The 17,050-nt window shown below is 43.9% G+C and overlaps 1 protein-coding gene across 1 annotated transcript in view; it reads left to right on the top strand.

Annotated features, from left to right (window-relative positions):
- Positions 1–2,114, top strand: part of uqcc1 (ubiquinol-cytochrome c reductase complex assembly factor 1) — a 129,318-nt gene extending 127,204 nt beyond the window's left edge. Inside the window, exon 9 of the mRNA XM_072556202.1 lies at positions 361–2,114. Within this exon, the coding sequence (XP_072412303.1) occupies positions 361–495 (135 nt within the window). The 3' untranslated portion in view covers positions 496–2,114. The remainder of the gene's footprint in view (positions 1–360) is intronic.
- Positions 2,115–17,050: the final 14,936 nt, after the last annotated feature.

Below are 17,050 nucleotides of genomic sequence, written 5' to 3'. Positions count from 1 at the left end.
CATTGTACTCTATGCTACTCTCTCCCCACCCCCACCCTCCTCTAGCTTATCTCTCCACGCTTCAGGCTCACTGCCTTTATTCCTGATGAAGGGCTTTTGCCTGAAACGTTGATTTCGCTGCTCGTTGGATGCTGCCTGAACTACTGTGCTCTTCCAGCACCACTAATCCAATACTTCTCCACCTTCTCTAGAACAAAGAACTTCAGATTCTTCGATCCACTGTTATAGGTATGAGCTCTCATTCTGATAGTTCGGTTGCTTTTATCTTTATTCGGTTGAGGGACACGTTGTTGCCAAGATGATGGGTTTGAGCAGTGAGTTTTGCCTTGATTGACTTTGTCTTTTTTTTTAAAAATTCAGATCCAGTACTTGGACTTGCTGAACGGAGAGGACCTGCTGCTGACTGGAGAGGTGAAATGGCGACCTCTGCTGGAGGACAACCCACAGAGTATGGTGAAAACCATCACCCCAGCGTACAACGATGAGGGGCTCTGAGCAAAGAGCAACCATGCAGCCAGAGCTAAAGTTCTCCGATCTGCTTGATGACAATCGTACATCTGAACGGGATAACTCAAACTTTTTATAGAGCTGTTTTCAAAGCATTGTCTTTATTCTTGAGTCTCTTTGTTTCCTCATTTCCCCCCTTCTCACTTTCATATTCTATAAGGAGCGCAGTCTTTGAGCTCAGTTAGCTTTGGTGGAAATGTTCTCACAGTCTGTCAATTCAAATGAACTACGTAAAGAGTTCCTTGCCTTGAAGAGGGATGTGAGCTTATTTCTGTTTTCTCTGTCAGGCTAACTGAAGAGATCTTCCATAAAGGTTTTAGGTGATGCTTGCAGTATTATAAAGACATTTGGCCAATACACAAGCTCCAGGTGTTGTCACAGCCAGGCTTCAGAGACAGGATACCTCAGAGATTTTAAAGATTGCAGACCGTCATTAATGGATAAACCCAAATGAAGTCAGCCTTGCTGTTAATCTTTTTCCATAGAATCGACAAACTAATCACGTAGCCCCAATGGGTTTTTATTAAATGTAATGGGTCTAAGATTCAAATATGTTGTAGAAATGTCTGCGCGAAAATATAATTTGAGGTGGATCCTACTGGAATGAGCCAAATGGCTTCTGCTGTATGACAGGAGTACAACACATTCATGGGATTGTCTCGTAGTTTGCCTTTCTTCCTAGTCAAAAGACATATGTTGGTGGGAACAAAACCCCAGTGTTTCAGCAAGAATCTCACAGTCTCAGCAGTATTTTATTTCTCATCCCATGCCCTTTACCCCATCGCGAGTCATTTTTAATTTATGGCACAGGAGCTACAGGGGCTTCCAGGTCTAATGATTTACAGGGATCCCATTGTAAACAATAGTCATTCAGCATTAACACTCCTTCCCTGATATCATCGTCAGTACATTTCAAAAGTATTCATTGGTTGTGAAGCACATTAGGGACATTCTGAGGTCACGAAAAATCCTACAGAAATACCACTTCTGTGGATACAATGAGTAGCCAGTGTCATTATGCAAAGGAAGTAAATATACATTTGGAAAGTATAGAACTAACTTCCAAGCTTCTGGTTATAATCAATTGTCCCAGACAGTCGGTGTTTCAGGCCTTGCCCTGATAGGGTTCACAGTGCCCAAGTGCCTTTGTGTGCTTTTTTGCATTTTAATCTCTTCCTCATTTCATCCTTGTGAAATGTACTTTGTATTCTTGCTGTTTTGCAGGGTTTTAACAGTACTTTATCCATTTTCAGTTCACAGTGCCAGAAACGTAAATCTCCATGAACTGAGAGTATAGGGTACATTTCCTGTTATGAAACTGAACCTAGAAGATGCGAAGGTTACAGGTTCTACCTCTGATCTGTGCTGAGTCAGTCTGTTGGCTAGCTCCCTATATATTTAAGAAGAGATATATATGCATAGACTCTTATCAAATTCTTTAAATTAAAACAATTTAGTCAGAAAGATTATAGATTCCTGGGATTTCATTACACAGTTTGAAATTCTGTAATATTTCTGTTCTAAAGTACAAATTTACTGTTTCTATTTCTGAATTTATGTTTGCAGTTTGGATCATACCCTGTGCTAATTAAACTTGTAAACCTGCACTCTACTTTGTCAGTCTCTGCACTGCTGCATTCAAGAATAAAGGAGTCCAGTTTAAAAAAAAGATCCTTAGTAGCCAGATATGCCTTGGAAATTTCTGAGGCTCCAGTATTAACTCTGAAGCAATCATTTTTGTAGATGATTTAACTTCTTATTCCCAACATTGGGTATTAACTGGGGCTCAACAGAATCCAGAGACTTGAGAAACTCCCCACTGCAGAGGCTTAAGTGTATGATCAAGGCTGAGATTCCCAGGGCAGTCCTGATAATGAGCTGTACTGTTGAGGGTGCACCCTTTCTTATGAGACATTCAACCAAACTGCTGTTGCCTTCTCAGATGAAGATACCATGACACTATTCACAGGAGAGCAGGGAAATATTGTCTAATGTTTATACTTCATCTAACGTCATTAAAAACAAAGAAGATGTTTTGATCAGAATGCACACTCTCAACCCCATGCTACTCAAAAACCAGCTTGTCTGAAAACCATTTCTTTCATTGAATCGACGTTTCAGACTTATGCTGCCTGACCTGCTGTGCTTTTCCAGCGCCACACTTTTCAACACTGATTTCCAGCATCTGCAGTCCTGACTTTCTCCCAGTAACCTAAGGTACTTTGCAATCATATGAGTTGGTTTTCCTTTGTTCTCTATTCAGGGGAGCACCTATTCACCTGCTACATTGATATTGTTTCTTGGTTGGTAATTCTTCATGTGTTATTGTGGGCCATTATGTTTCCTTTGTGTTTCCCTGAACACTTGGACTTCTTGCGTATTTTAACCCAATGTCCTCTTCTAGAACATAGCTTCTATATGTCACAAACTGTTGGATGCTGTTTTGGTGGATGAGACAATTCACGTCTTGTTGTGAACATTTGCATGTCTCTCTGACCCTCTTGACTGCAGCAGTCTGAAGATGGCATAAGCTCCCAACAGTAGCTTTGCACTTGCATCTTTGAGCATGCAACCGTAGTATAATCTTTAGATTTATCCAGAAGTGCTTTTCTGAAAAAATTTGATAGGTTCAGAGATAATTACCAGATCTGTTAGACTTGCAGCCAGGTTAGCTTTGATTTAACCACATTCTATGCCATTGTGACAACATCTCCCTAACAAGTTGTTTAATTGTTTCTCTTGGCTATTGGCTGGTTGATGAGTTCAAGCCTGTGAATCTTGAAGTTGACTCAATCCCTACTTGATCTTTTAAAAATTGGAACATTGTGTTAGAATCTTTGCAAGCATCACTAGAAATATCGGAAAGTTTTATTTGCCTTTAGACTTCATTTCCCAAAGTGATGAGGTTTGACTACTTCCCTTTCTTTATCAGCTATCTGTTGATCAATGAGACTCTTTTAGATTAGATTACTTAGTGTGGAAGCAGGCCCTTCGGCCCAACAAGTCCACACTGACCCTCTGAAGAGCAACCCACCCAGACCCATTCCCCTACATTTACCCCTTCACCTAACACTACAGACAATTTAGCATGGCCAATTCACCTAACCTGCACATCATTGGACTATTGGAGGAAACTGGAGCACCCGGAGGAAACCCACACAGACACTGGGAGAATATGCAAACTCCACACAGACAGTAGCCAGAGGCGGGAATTGAACCCAGGTCTCTGGCGCTGTGAGGCAGCAATGCTAACCACTGTGTCACTATGCCGCTCTAGTGGAAATTCTAATAGATAGCCATTAGCTTGCCTATCTACATTAAGATCTTACTTTTGGACATTTAGGACTGTACTTCATTCTCTGATCACTTTGGGTATTAACTGGAGAATGATGGTTAATGGATAGTTTTTAACGCTGCAGTAAAATTTCTAATGGAATTCCCCAAGGATCAGTGTTGAGGACCTTGCTTTTCCTGATATATATTAATGACCTCGATCTTATAGGGCATGGTCAGTTTTAAAGTTTGCAAATGGTATGAAACTTGAAAGAATTGTAACTTGTGAGGACAGGTGTAGAACTTCAAAAGGACACAGACAAGTCAGTGGAGTGGGCAGATAAGAGGCAGAAAGGTATGGAGTGATGCATTATTGTACAAAGAACGTGGAAAGGCAAAGAAAAGAGGGGTATAAGTCTAAAGGGGGTGCATGAGAAGAGGGATTTGGCTCTATAATTTATTGAAGGTAGTAAGACAAGGAGAGTGCTGCTAATAAAACATGGCATTGTATGCTTTATTAATAGAATCATAAAGTGAAAGAGTATGGTGGCTCAGTGGTTAGTGTTGCTCCCTCTCAGCACCAGGGATCCAGGTTTGATTCCAGCCTCGGGCAACTGTCTGTGTGAAGTTTGTACGTCTCCTCGTGTTGCGTGGGTTTCCTCCGGGTGCTCCAATATCCTCCCACAATCCAAACATGTGCAGGTTAAGTGGATTGGCCATGCTAAATTGCCTGTGGTGTTCAGGGATGTGTAGGTCAGGTGCATTAGTCATGGGTAAATGTGGGGGAATATGGTCAGGGAATGGGTCTGGGTGGGTTACTCTTCAGAGGGGGCCAGTGTGGACTTGTTGGGCTGAAGGGCTTGTTTCCACACTGTAGGGTTTCTATTCTATCCTAGCAAGGAATGATGCTGAATTTGTATAAGACACTTGTTAGATCTCAGCTGGAATATTGTGTACAGTTCTGAGAGCTACCTTATCAAAAAGATGGAGAGAGGTTTACAAGAATGGTTCCAAAGATGAGAAACCTCAGTTATGATGATAGATTGGAGAGGATGGGGCTGTTATCCTTGGGAGAGGGAGGCTGAGAGGAGATTAGACAGGTTTTCATAATCCCTAAGGGCCTGGGTAGAGTAGATCAGGCAACGCTGTTCCCCCTTGTAAAAGGATCAAGGTTTAAAAGTGATTTGCAAAAGAACAAAGTGCAACATGAGAAAATACTTTTCCATGAACATGTTGTTCTGATCTGGAATGTACTACGTGGCAAACTGGAGGCAGAGTCAACTGAGGCATTCGAGATGCCATTAGATTTGAATAGAAACATTGCGCATGTGTCCAGGGGAAAGGCAGGAAAAGGTTAAGATGATCATTTGAAGAGCCAGTGCAGACATGATGGGCTGAATAGCCTCCTTCCGTGCCATGGCATTTCTGAGATTCTGAACTGTCCTTGGCCTCTTATAAATGAACATCCTTCAAATCAGCCATGTCATGATCTCCCTTTATAGCTGTAAAGAGAGGGAGAGTGTACTCTCACACTGTTCCTCAGCTGTAATCACTAGGCTTCAGTACAGGTTGCGGCGTTAACAAATATAGTATGGGTGCTATTGTTACTCATGTAACTATTACACTTAATTCACTGCTGCACTTTGCTTGTGTCTTCCCCACTGAGTCAATCTCCCTGAGGTAACAGCGGCCGAAGGACCTGAACTGAAGGGAATTTATATTTGCCAGGAATTGGTGATGGAGAGACTGTTAGGTCTGAAGGTTGATAAGTCCCCGGGGCCTGATGGTCTACATCCCAGGGTACTGAAGAAGGTAGCTCGAGAAATCGTGGATACGTTGGTGATTATTTTCCAGAGTTCAATAGATTCGGGATCAGTTCCTGCGGATTGGAGGGTGGCTAATGTTGTACCACTTTTTAAGAAAGGTGGGAGAGAGAAAACAGGAAATTATAGACCAGTTAGTCTGACCTCAGTGGTGGGAAAGATGCTGGAGTCTATTATAAAGGATGAAATTATGACAGTAGTAGTAACAGGATAGGTCAGAGTGAGCATGGATTTATGAAGGGGAAATCATGCTTGACTAATCTTCTAGAATCTTTTGAGGATGTAACTCTGAAGATGGATGAGGGAGATCCAGTGGATGTAGTGTACCTGGACTTTCAGAAAGCTTTTGATAAAGTCCCTAAGTGAGCAAAATTAGGGCGCATGGTATTGGGGGCAAAGTACTAACTTGGATTGAAAATTGGTTGGCTGACAGGAAACAAAGAGTAGTGATAAATGGCTCCATTTCAGAATGGCAGGCAGTGACCAGTGGGGTACCGCAGGGATCAGAACTGGGACCGCAGCTTTTTACAATTGTTGGGCCGAAGGGCCTGTTTCCACACTAGGGAATCTAAGTATTTGATTTATTATTGTCACATGTACCTTGGTACAGTGAAAAGTTTTGTTTTTCATGCAGTACAGGTCGATCATACCATACAAAGATCATAGGGTGATTGAACAGAGTGGGGAATACAAGTTACAGCTGCACAGTCAACATTAGATTTGAAATGTGAGAGATCCATTCAGAAGTCCAGTAACAGTGGGGAAGAAGCTGTTCTTGAACATGTTGCTATGTGTGTTTTGCCTTTTGAGGGAACAGAGCGTAATCTCCTGGAGAGGTGAAGCTCAGTGAGATCTTCAGGTGAGTAGGGCAGTGACTAAAGAATGAGATGCGTTGAGAGTAGGACGGGTAGAGTGTGAAAGGAAGCTCCGTCTTTATTTTTTCTTTTCAAGGGAATGCAGCCTGGTGTCAAAATATTACTCCTTCTGGAATGTTCTGCCAAATTACTACAGTCTACTTCAAGGCAAATACTGAGGTACTGTGCCCAGAACGGAAAAGATTCCTCCAAATGGCATCTAACTGAGGTTCTGGATAACTTGCAGCTCTGTATGGTGAGGCTACATCAGGAGTACAGTGTACAATATCAGTCTCCTTATTTACCAAGGTTGTAAATGAGTTGGAGGTAGTTCATACAAAGTTTAGCAGACTAATTTCGGGAGTGGAGCATTCGTCTTATGGGAAAGACTGGTCTTGTGTCTGTTAGAGTTTAGAACAGGAAGAGGTATTTGATTGAAATATGTATGATCCTGGGGAGTCTTGACAGGACTGATATGGAGAGAGAGAGTGGCTCTTATGGGAGAATCTAGAATTAGGGGCCATTGTTTAAAAATGAGGGGATGCCTATTGACAGCTGTTAGACTTTTTTCTCACAGAGTCATGAGTCTGGAGAGGCAACGGAAGCAAAGTCACAGCATCATATAGCACCAAAACAGACCCTTCGGTCCAACCTGTCCATGCCAACCAGATATCCTAAATAAATCCAGTCCTATTTGCCAGCATTTGGCCCATATCCCTCTAAACCTTCCTATTCAGATACCCATCCGGGTGCCTTTTAAATGTTGTAATTGTACCAGCCTCCACAACCTCCTCCAGAAACTTATTCCATACACACACCACCCTTTGAGTGAAAAAGTTGCCCCTTAGATCCCTTTTAAATCTTTCTCCTCTCACCTTAAACCTATTCCCTCCAGTTTTCAACTCCCCTCCCCTGGAGAAAAGACCTTCCTTGAGTATTTTTAAGGCAGAGGTGTGTAGGTTTTGTTTCATCAGGAAGGGGTGAAAGGTCATTGTGGGGAGGAAACAAGAATGTGAATTTAAAATTACTATCCGATCAGGCACGATCCAAGCTCAATGGGCCAAATGGCTTTGCCTTTCTTGTTCTGTGTATCCAACCCTGTCGGATGACGTTCAGAGAAAGAAAGTAGAAGGTATGGGCAGGGAAAGAGGTGAAAATTGTGATGGGGATAGGTGTTCCACTCAACGAAAGAATTATGTTTTATACACACTTCCAGTTTTCCATCCCAAGTGATTGTGGTAATGTAGTGAAAATGACAAATGCCTAGAGGCAATTTAAAGTGGAACTTCAGCAGTCTCCTCACTTTCTGCATCTGAAATACTGCAGAAGTACAGAGCAAACTGCATCCCAGGAAGAAAAGATATACGATGCAGACAAATTGCAAATCGATCCCATAGAAAGTAAGATGGTTATGTGCTACTGGTGAATCACTATCTTAAACAGAAAGGCCACCTTATTCCAGACTTACCCAGTTTCCCTACTCTGAGTTACCTTCACTCCATTACAAGCGTTTGCACGTCAGTGTTGGAAGATTGTGGTCTGAACCTGAATCCTGGATGTGACTGGTGTTTCTGTGCAGCATTGAAGGGAAGTTACATTGTCAGGGATCCTCTCCTTTCACTGTTAAATTGTTGGAGAGGTCGGGGGGCGGAGGGGAGGGGGGGGGGGGGGGGGGCAGGGACAACCCTTTGGCACTTTTCCCAGCTAGCATTGCTCCCTCAAGCACCCAGAACCAATTTAATTGGCCATTGCTTATCTCACTGCTGTTAGCTACTGCCTTTGTTTAAATAAATAACAGTAGCTGTTGCTCAGCAAATAACCGAACAATTTGACATGAGGAGTTTCTGAGAGGTGTGATATGCAGCAACAATAACTGGCATATAACAACAAGACACCCTTAATGTGTAATGTCAGAGCATAATCAAACAAAATTTATCATCAGAGCATAGAAACGAATATCATGACAAGCTGCTGAAACCTTAATAAAAGAAAAGGAGCCTCACTGGTGTAATCATTCCCTTCACATGGCAGCTTCTGCTGTGGCTGTATTCCCAAGTCTTGTTGACTCGGCTTCAACTCCATTTGGATGATTAAGACACACCCAGGGGACTCCAGACAGTAATGAAGCCAGACAGGTTTTCCATCCCTGAGCAGGTCTGGCAATGCAGGAGTTTGGAAGACATATGATTGTGGGTTTGTTTATGAAACAATAAGCTGTTTTTAATGCCAGTGGGAGAATACTTTGCATATCACACCTGTTCAATTCTGAGAAATATTTGGCAATTCTATTGGTTCTTTCAGGCAGCCCAAGGGCTTTCCAGCCTACCTGGGTACAAGTGGGTCTTGGAGATAGTGAGGACTGCAAATGCTGGAAAGTCAGATTTGAAAAAGTATGGAGCTGGAAAAAGCACCTTGGGCCAAGAGGAGCAGGAGAGTCGACATTTCAGGTCGGAACTGTTCATTGGGACCCTTGAAAGGTTCAGACCTGAAACGTGGAGTCCCCTGCTCCTCTGATGCTGCTTGACCAGCTGTGCTTATCCAGCTCCAACTTCATCACCTCGCAGTTGGTTCCTATTCAGGGGAAGAAGCTGGCTGTTTCATGGCTAACTGGTAAGTGGCAAAGTCGACATCCAATTCCAAAGGTTTAAACCAGTATAGGAATAGAGGTAATGTTAACAAAGTAAGTGAAAAAAAGAAGTAAAAAATGGAATAAAATAACTAAAAGAGTTAATTAAAGCATGGTGGCTCAGTGGTTAGCACTGCTGCCTCACAGCGCCAGGGATCTGGCTTCAATTCCAGCCTCAGGCGACTATCTGTGTGGAGTTTGCACATTCTCCCCATGTCTGCGTGGGTTTCCTCTGGGTGCTCTGGTTTCCTCCCACAGTCCAAAGATGTGCAGGTGAGGTGGATTAACCTTGCTAATAACCCATAGTGTTCAGGGATTTGTAAGTTAGGCTCATTAGTCAGGAGTAAATGTAGGGGAATGGGTCTGGGTGGGTTACTCTTCGGAGGGTTGGTGTGGACTTGTTGGGCCAAAGGGCCTGTTTCCACACCGTAGGGATTCTAATTCTAAAAGCACATTAAGGCAGGTGATGTGTCATGGCTGTAGCATGTAGGAGCTCCTGGATGTCAGCCAAATCCTGGACAAATACATCTGCAATAAATGCTTCCTGCTCCAAGAGCTTTGGCTCAGAGTTTACGAGCTGCAGACACTGGGATACATTAGGGAGGGGGCAAGGTTTTCTGGAGATTTTGTACCAGGAGGCAGTCGCACCTGTTAGGATAAAGTCTTTTTATTTGATCAGTTGTCAGAGAGAGAGGAGGTACAGCTGTAGATCTGAAATGTAAGGAGACCCAGAGGCAGAGGTGCAGGAGCATCAGAATTTGCAGTTGACCGACAGAATTGAGGATCTCTCAGCTTGTCTGGATGAGAGTGAGAGCTGTAGGATGGATGAGCTAACTACCCGTGGCACTCCGATACAAAAATCCAGTCGAGTTGGGGGAACAAATTGTAATGGCAGTGAGGGACGGTATAGTGTGGGAGATTGCTGCTGTTCCTTGCAGCGAAGAGTGAGAGCACATGGGGGCAGTGTTGCTTGCTTTGTGCCGGGGTGCAGGGTATCTGAGGAGGGGGTCACTTGACCTGAAACATTAACTCTGATTTCTCTCCACAGATGCTGCCAGACCTGCTGAGCTTCTCCAGCGATTTCTGTTTTTGTTGCAAGATAACTGCTCAGAGTGGAGAGGAAGTTAAACTGGGAGGGAGAGAGTCCAGTTGCTATGGCCGGTGTAGGTATCCACAACAGAGGCAGATCACAAAAAAGGGTTCTGCAGTCAGTGTAAGTAGCTAGGCAAAACATTAAGAAGCAGTACCTCAAGGGTGATAATATCCAGATCTGAACACAAGCAAATTAACATAGGGAAAATACGATTAAAACAATGAACATATGACTCAAGGGTTGGTGGAGGGAAAGTGAGTTCCAGTTCCAGAGGCATTGGCACCAATACTGGGGAAACTGGGGTCTGTGCTTTTAGGACAGCACTAAACGTTGCCAGGGTCAGTGTTCTAGTGAGTTACATAATGAAGGCAGTTGAGAGGATTTTCATCTAAATAGTTGGGAAAGGTTCAAATCTGAAAAGATGTCATAAACCTAACAGCAGAGACAAAGCAAGAGAGGAAGGTGGGAAATATTAAACAGCGTGAAGTAGGAAGGGATAGGGATCACGGATCCAAACGTAAATCAACAAATTAGGCTGAAAGGTTTCAAAACCTGGTCCAAACTAAAGGCGTTGTAACATAATGGATGTTGTATTTGAAGCAAGGCGAATGAACTGAGTGCAAATAGAAAATAAAAGGACCATATATATTCATGGGAAACTCAAATTTTTTAGACTTTTTTTTAAGGTTAAATTTATCGTGATCAACTATTAAATGAGTACTACTTTTGAGGGGCTGAAATTCATGCTACAGGCCAAAATATTGTATTATTAGTAGGAGCTCAGTTGATCTCTAAACAAATGAAGATAAAACACAAAAGGAGGTTGTCACCTGACTCTGACCTGATGTGTCATAAACTTTCACACCAAATTCTTCCATTTCCCTCCCTTTCCTCTCGTCTACTCTTGTTTTCGTTTTTTCAAACTAACATTTTAAGCCTTTACTTCTGCTATTAAAAAGTTATCAGACATTTGACTCCCCCACTCACCAATCATTGTAGTCGTGAGAAATCGTCAACAACTGCACGTCCAATCAAATCCTGCAGGAAGGAAGGAATAAACATTTTGTAATGCTGTGAAACAAGAGCAGAGCTGTAACAACACAGGATCAACTTTTACACGAGCTATGTGGAAAACATTCGACTATTACTCAGGTATGTCCGGTACATTGAGGAGCCCTTGCTGCAGAATGATACATATTGGGATCTGAATTTTGAAGTGCATGTGTCCGTTAGGAGGAAGAGGAAGCTAGAAAAAGTATTCTCAAAATACAGAGGGCTGACCTAGGTTCAGGAAACCAGGATGAAGAAGTGGTTTGGGTAAAGAGACAAAATGATGTAAGCAAGAAGTGACTTATGTAAAGGCATCCTGACTTATCACTTATAGAGGGCATTGCTGAGACCACATGTGAAGTATGTGCATGACTGATCACCTGACTTGAGGAAGGATGTAAATGTATTGGAGGCAGTTCAGAAAAAGTGTTGCTAGACGAATAGCTAATGGCTTGTCTTTTAATAGGAGAAAGTGAGGACTGCAGATGCTGGAGATCAGAGTTGAAACGTGTGGTGCTGGAAAAGCACAGCAGGTCAGGCAGCATCTGAACATCAGGAGAATCAACGTTTCAGGCAAGAGCTCTTCAGCAGGGCTCCTGCCCGAAACGTCGACTCTCCTGCTCCTCAGATACTGCCTGACCTGTTGTCCAATTCCAGCACCACACTTATTGTCTTTTATTAGGCTAGGTTGGTTTCCACAGGAGTTTGGAACATATGAAGAGACTTGATCCTGAGGGGTCTTAACCAGGTGGATGTGAAGAGGATGTTTCCTTTTAAGGGAGAATCTACAACTAGACGCCACCCATTTAAAGCAGAAATGAGATGATTATTTTTCATGATGAGGTTTTGGAACTGCCTTCCCGACAAATTGGAAGCAGATCTTGGAATATTTTTGTGGCAGAGGTGGATGGATTCTTGTTAAGAAAGAGGGTGAAAGGTTATCAGGGCTAGACAGGAATGTGGATTTGAGATTGCAATCAAATTGACCATGATATTTCTGAGCGGCAAAGTACTCTGAAGTGACAGAATAGTCTACTCCTGTTCCTCGTTGATACGTTTGATCAACTCTTGGCTTGATCTTAGAACATAGAATATAGAACAATACAGCACAGAACAGGCCCTTCGGCCCACAAAGTTGTGCCGAACATTTGTCCTAGCTTAAGCACCCATCCATGTACCTATCCAATTGCCGCTTAAAGGTCGCCAATGATTCTGACTCTGCCACTCCCACAGGCAGCGCATTCCATGCCCCCACCACTCTCTGGGTAAAGAACCTACCCCTGACATCCCCCCTATACCTTCCACCCTTCAGCTTAAATTTATGTCCCCTTGTAACACTCTGTTGTATCCCTGGAAAAAGTTTCTGACTGTCTACTCTATCTATTCCTCTGATCATCTTATAAACCTCTATCAAGTCACCCCTCATCCTTCGCCGTTCCAATGAGAAAAGGCCGAGAACTCTCAACCTATCCTCGTACGACCTATTCTTCATTCCAGGCAACATCCTGGTAAATCTTCTCTACACCCTCTCCAAAGCTTCCACATCTTTCCTAAAGTGAGGCGACCAGAACTGCACACAGTACTCCAAATGTGGCCTAACCAAGGTCCTGTACAGCTGCAACATCACTTCATGACTCTTGAATTCAATCCCTCTGCTAATGAACGCTAATACACCATAGGCCTTCTTACAAGCTCTATCCACCTGAGTGGCAACTTTCAAAGATATATGAACATAGACCCAAGATCCCCCTGCTCCTCCATCTTACTAAGAACCCTACCATTTATCCTGTATTCTGCATTCTTATTTGTCCTTCCAAAATGGACAACCTCACACTTGACAGGGTTGAACTCCATCTGCCACTCCTCAGCCCAGCTCTGCATCATATCTAAGTCCCTTTGCAGCTGACAACAGTCCTCCTCACTATCCACAACTCCACCAATCTTCGTATCATCTGCAAATTTACTGACCCACCCTTCGACTCCCTCTTCCAAGTCATTAATAAAAATTACAAACAGCAGAGGACCCAGAACTGATCCCTGCGGAACTCCACTTGTAACTGGGCTCCAGGCTGAATATTTACCATCTACCACTGGTCTCTGACTTCGACCGGTTAGCCAGCTTTCTATCCAACTGGCCAAATTTCCCTCTATCCCATGCCTCCTGACTTTCCGCATAAGCCTACCATGGGGAACCTTTTCAAATGCCTTACTAAAATCCATGTACACTACATCCATTGCTCTATCCTCATCCACATGCTTGGTCACCTCCTCAAAGAATTCAATAAGACTTGTAAGGCAAGACCTACCCTTCACAAATCCGTGCTGGCTGTCCCTAATCAAGCAGTGTCTTTCCAGATACTCATAAATCCTATCCCTCAGTACCCTTTCCATTACTTTGCCTACCACCGAAGTAAGACTAACTGGCCTGTACTTCCCGGGGTTATCCCTATTCCCTTTTTTGAACAGGGGCACAACATTCGCCACTCTCCAGTCCCCTGGTACCACCCCCATTGACAGTGAAGACGAAAAGATCTTCTGCCAATAATTTTAAATTTATGATTTTTAAAATTTCAGTCCTCAGGGAGTTGAAAATCATGTTTGTCTGCATTCTGTTCTGCCCTTTACTTAAGGGAGAGGAAAGGTTTTGTGGTGATGCACTGTTGAAAACGAGGTAAAAACAATGACTGCAGATGCTGGAAACCAAATTCTGGATTAGTGGTGCTGGAAGAGCACAGCAGTTCAGGCAGCATCCAAGTAGCTTTGAAATCGATGTTTCGGGCAAAAGCCCTTCATCAGGAATATCTATTCTATTCTATTCTAAGATCAAGCCAAGAGTTGATCAAACGTATCAACGAGGAACAGGAGTAGACTATTCTGTCACTTCATCCGCCACTGAAGCGTGGAGAGATAAGCTAGAGGAGGGTGGGGGTGGGGAGAAAGTAGCATAGAGTACAATGGGTGAGTGGGGGAGGGGATGAAGGTGATAGGTCAAGGAGGAGAGGGTGGAGTGGATAGGTGGAAAAGAAGATAGGCAGGTAGGACAAGTCCGGACAAGTCATGGGGACAGTGCTTAGCTGGAAGTTTGGAACTAGGGTGAGGTGGGTGAAGGGGAAATGAGGAAACTGTTGAAGTCCACATTGATGCCCTGGGGTTGAAGAGTTCCGAGGCGGAAGATGAGGCATTCTTCCTCCGGGCGTCTGGTGGTGAGGGAACGGCGGTGACATCCCGCACCGCCAACCTCAGACCCCACCCCACCCCAACCGTAACAAGGACAGAACGCCCCTGGTGCTCACCTTTCACCCTACCAACCTTCGCATAAACCAAATCATCCGCCGACATTTCCGCCACCTCCAAACAGACCCCACTATCAGGGATATATTTCCCTCCCCACCCCTTTCCGCCTTCCGCAAAGACCGTTCCCTCCGCGACTACCTGGTCAGGTCCACGCCCCCAAACAACCCACCCTCCAATCCTGGCACTTTCCCCTGCCACCGCAGGAACTGTAAAACCTGCGCCCACACCTCCTCCCTCACCTCTATCCAACGCCCTAAAGGAGCCTTCCACATCCATCAAAGTTTTATTTGTACATCCACTAATATCATTTATTGTATCCGTTGCTCCCAATGCGGTCTCCTCTACATTGGGGAGACTGGGCGCCTCCTAGCAGAGCGCTTTAGGGAACATCTCTGGGACACCCACACCAATCAACCACACCGCCCCGTGGCCCAACATTTCAACTCCCCCTCCCACTCTGCCGAGGACATGGAGGTCCTGGGCCTCCTTCACCGCCGCTCCCTCATCACCAGACACCTGGAGGAAGAACGTCTCATCTTCCGCCTCGGAACACTTCAACCCCCGGGCATCAATGTGGACTTCAACAGCTTCCTCATTTCCCCTTCCCCCACCTCACCCTAGTTCTAAACTTCCAGCTCAGTAACTGTCCCCTTGACTTGTCCGGACTTGTCCTACCTGCCTATCTTCTTTTCCACCTATTCACTCCACCCTCTCCTCCCTGACCTATCACCTTCATCCCCTCCCCCACTCACCTATTGTACTCTATGCTACTTTCTCCCCACCCCCACCCTCCCCTAGCTTATCTCTCCACGCTTCAGGCTCACTGCCTTTATTCCTGATGAAGGGCTTTTGCCCGAAATGTCGATTTCGAAGCTACTTGGATGCTGCCTGAACTGCTCCACTGTTGAAAACTGGCAAGTCATCATCAGCAAATATTTTTTATTGTGAGAGATGCAGTACATGATTTCTGTCAGTAGGAGGGTGTAGTGAGCTTCCATTAATGCCCAGCAAACACAGTCTCAATAGATTTCAACCCTGGGCAGACTCTGGGGAAGGGAGAATGTGTAGAGCTCAACTCCAGAAATCACTTGCCAACCACTTCTTGGTAACGATGAACTTTGTGTTTCATGTGACAGCAATACATCTAATCAGCAAATGCAAAACTCGAAATATTTCACTGACACAGAAATGCTTTGAATTTGAGAAAAGGACAAAATGTGCTTCTTGTCCCCAGTTCATTGCCTCCAAATGATCTTTAAAATGGGGAGGTGATGTCCCACGCTGGTATTATTGCTAGACTATTAATCTAGAAACTCAGCTTATGTTTTGGGGAGCTGGGTTCAACTCCTGCCAAGATAGATGGTGGAATTTGAATTCAATAATAATCTGGTATGAAGAATCTACTCATGACCGTGAGTACATTATCGATTGTTGCGAAAGCGCGTCTGTTTCACTAATGTCATTCAGGGATGGAAATCTGCCTCTCCTCATCTTGCTCTGGCCTGCATGTGACCCCAGATCCACAGCAACGTGGTTCACACTATAACTGCCCTCTGAAATGACCAAGCAAGCCACTTGGTTCGAAGGCAACTAGCAATAAAAGATGACCAGCCAGTGATGCCCACATCGCATGAGTGGATAACAAAATAGGAGGAAGGGAGCAGGATGGGGTTAGGGTGGGAATTCCGGAGTTTAATGTCTGGGCAGCTACAGACACAGCATGCCAAAGATAGAGGGAAGAAAACAAGGATAGCCAAGAGGCAGAGGTCAGAGGAATATCAGTGAAATGTGTCATTACAGCCCAATCTTAGCTGAGCTCCTGAGATCTTTTTTGTTTCTGTGCAATTTATATTGACCTGGGTCCTGCATCTTTGAACAGCCTGGTTATTTTGAAAGCTTGTGGAAGTTAAATGTTTCAAGGTCTTTAAACATGACTCTATAGGAACTAAGTAAATGTGAAGAGACAAAAGGAAAGGGTATTCTTCTGCCTCGAGAGATCCTGGTGTTTGAAAGGGCAACAGTGGATATTGATTTGGAATGAATAACCATGAGGCGGGGCCGGGGTGTTTTCAGTGGGCAAGTTGAGAGCAATGGGCTTAGTGAAGATTTGATGGAATTTTTCCAAATTCTTGATATTTAATTGATAAGAATGCTGATTATACCAGTGGCACACTCTGATCTGCAACAGAAACTCATAAAGGAAAGGCTGAGCAAATATTCCAATTGAGCTGCATATGTAGGTGGTGAATTTACACACCAGACCCAGGCAGGAAGCACTATGCATTGAGTATAGAGCTCAATGATCAGCCACGAAAGGTGAAGCAGGTTCAAGGAGTCAAACGGCCTGTCATGATGTTTCCACGTTACATGGCGGGTGGTGCAAAATATTGTATTTGTGCTAAAGTGCGTCTACACTCTCAATTGTTGTTTGTTGCAGTCACATTAAATTGTGTCTGTGGATTCTTGAACATTACTGTTGGGAAATAATCATAATTGCTTATTAAAATTCTTTAGAGATTTTGGTTTATTG

Source organism: Chiloscyllium punctatum, chromosome 37, assembly GCF_047496795.1.
Source record: "Chiloscyllium punctatum isolate Juve2018m chromosome 37, sChiPun1.3, whole genome shotgun sequence".
NCBI classification, from domain to species: domain Eukaryota; kingdom Metazoa; phylum Chordata; class Chondrichthyes; order Orectolobiformes; family Hemiscylliidae; genus Chiloscyllium; species Chiloscyllium punctatum.
Note: the sequence above shows the minus strand (reverse complement) of the source record. Positions and strands in the feature narration are given on the sequence as shown.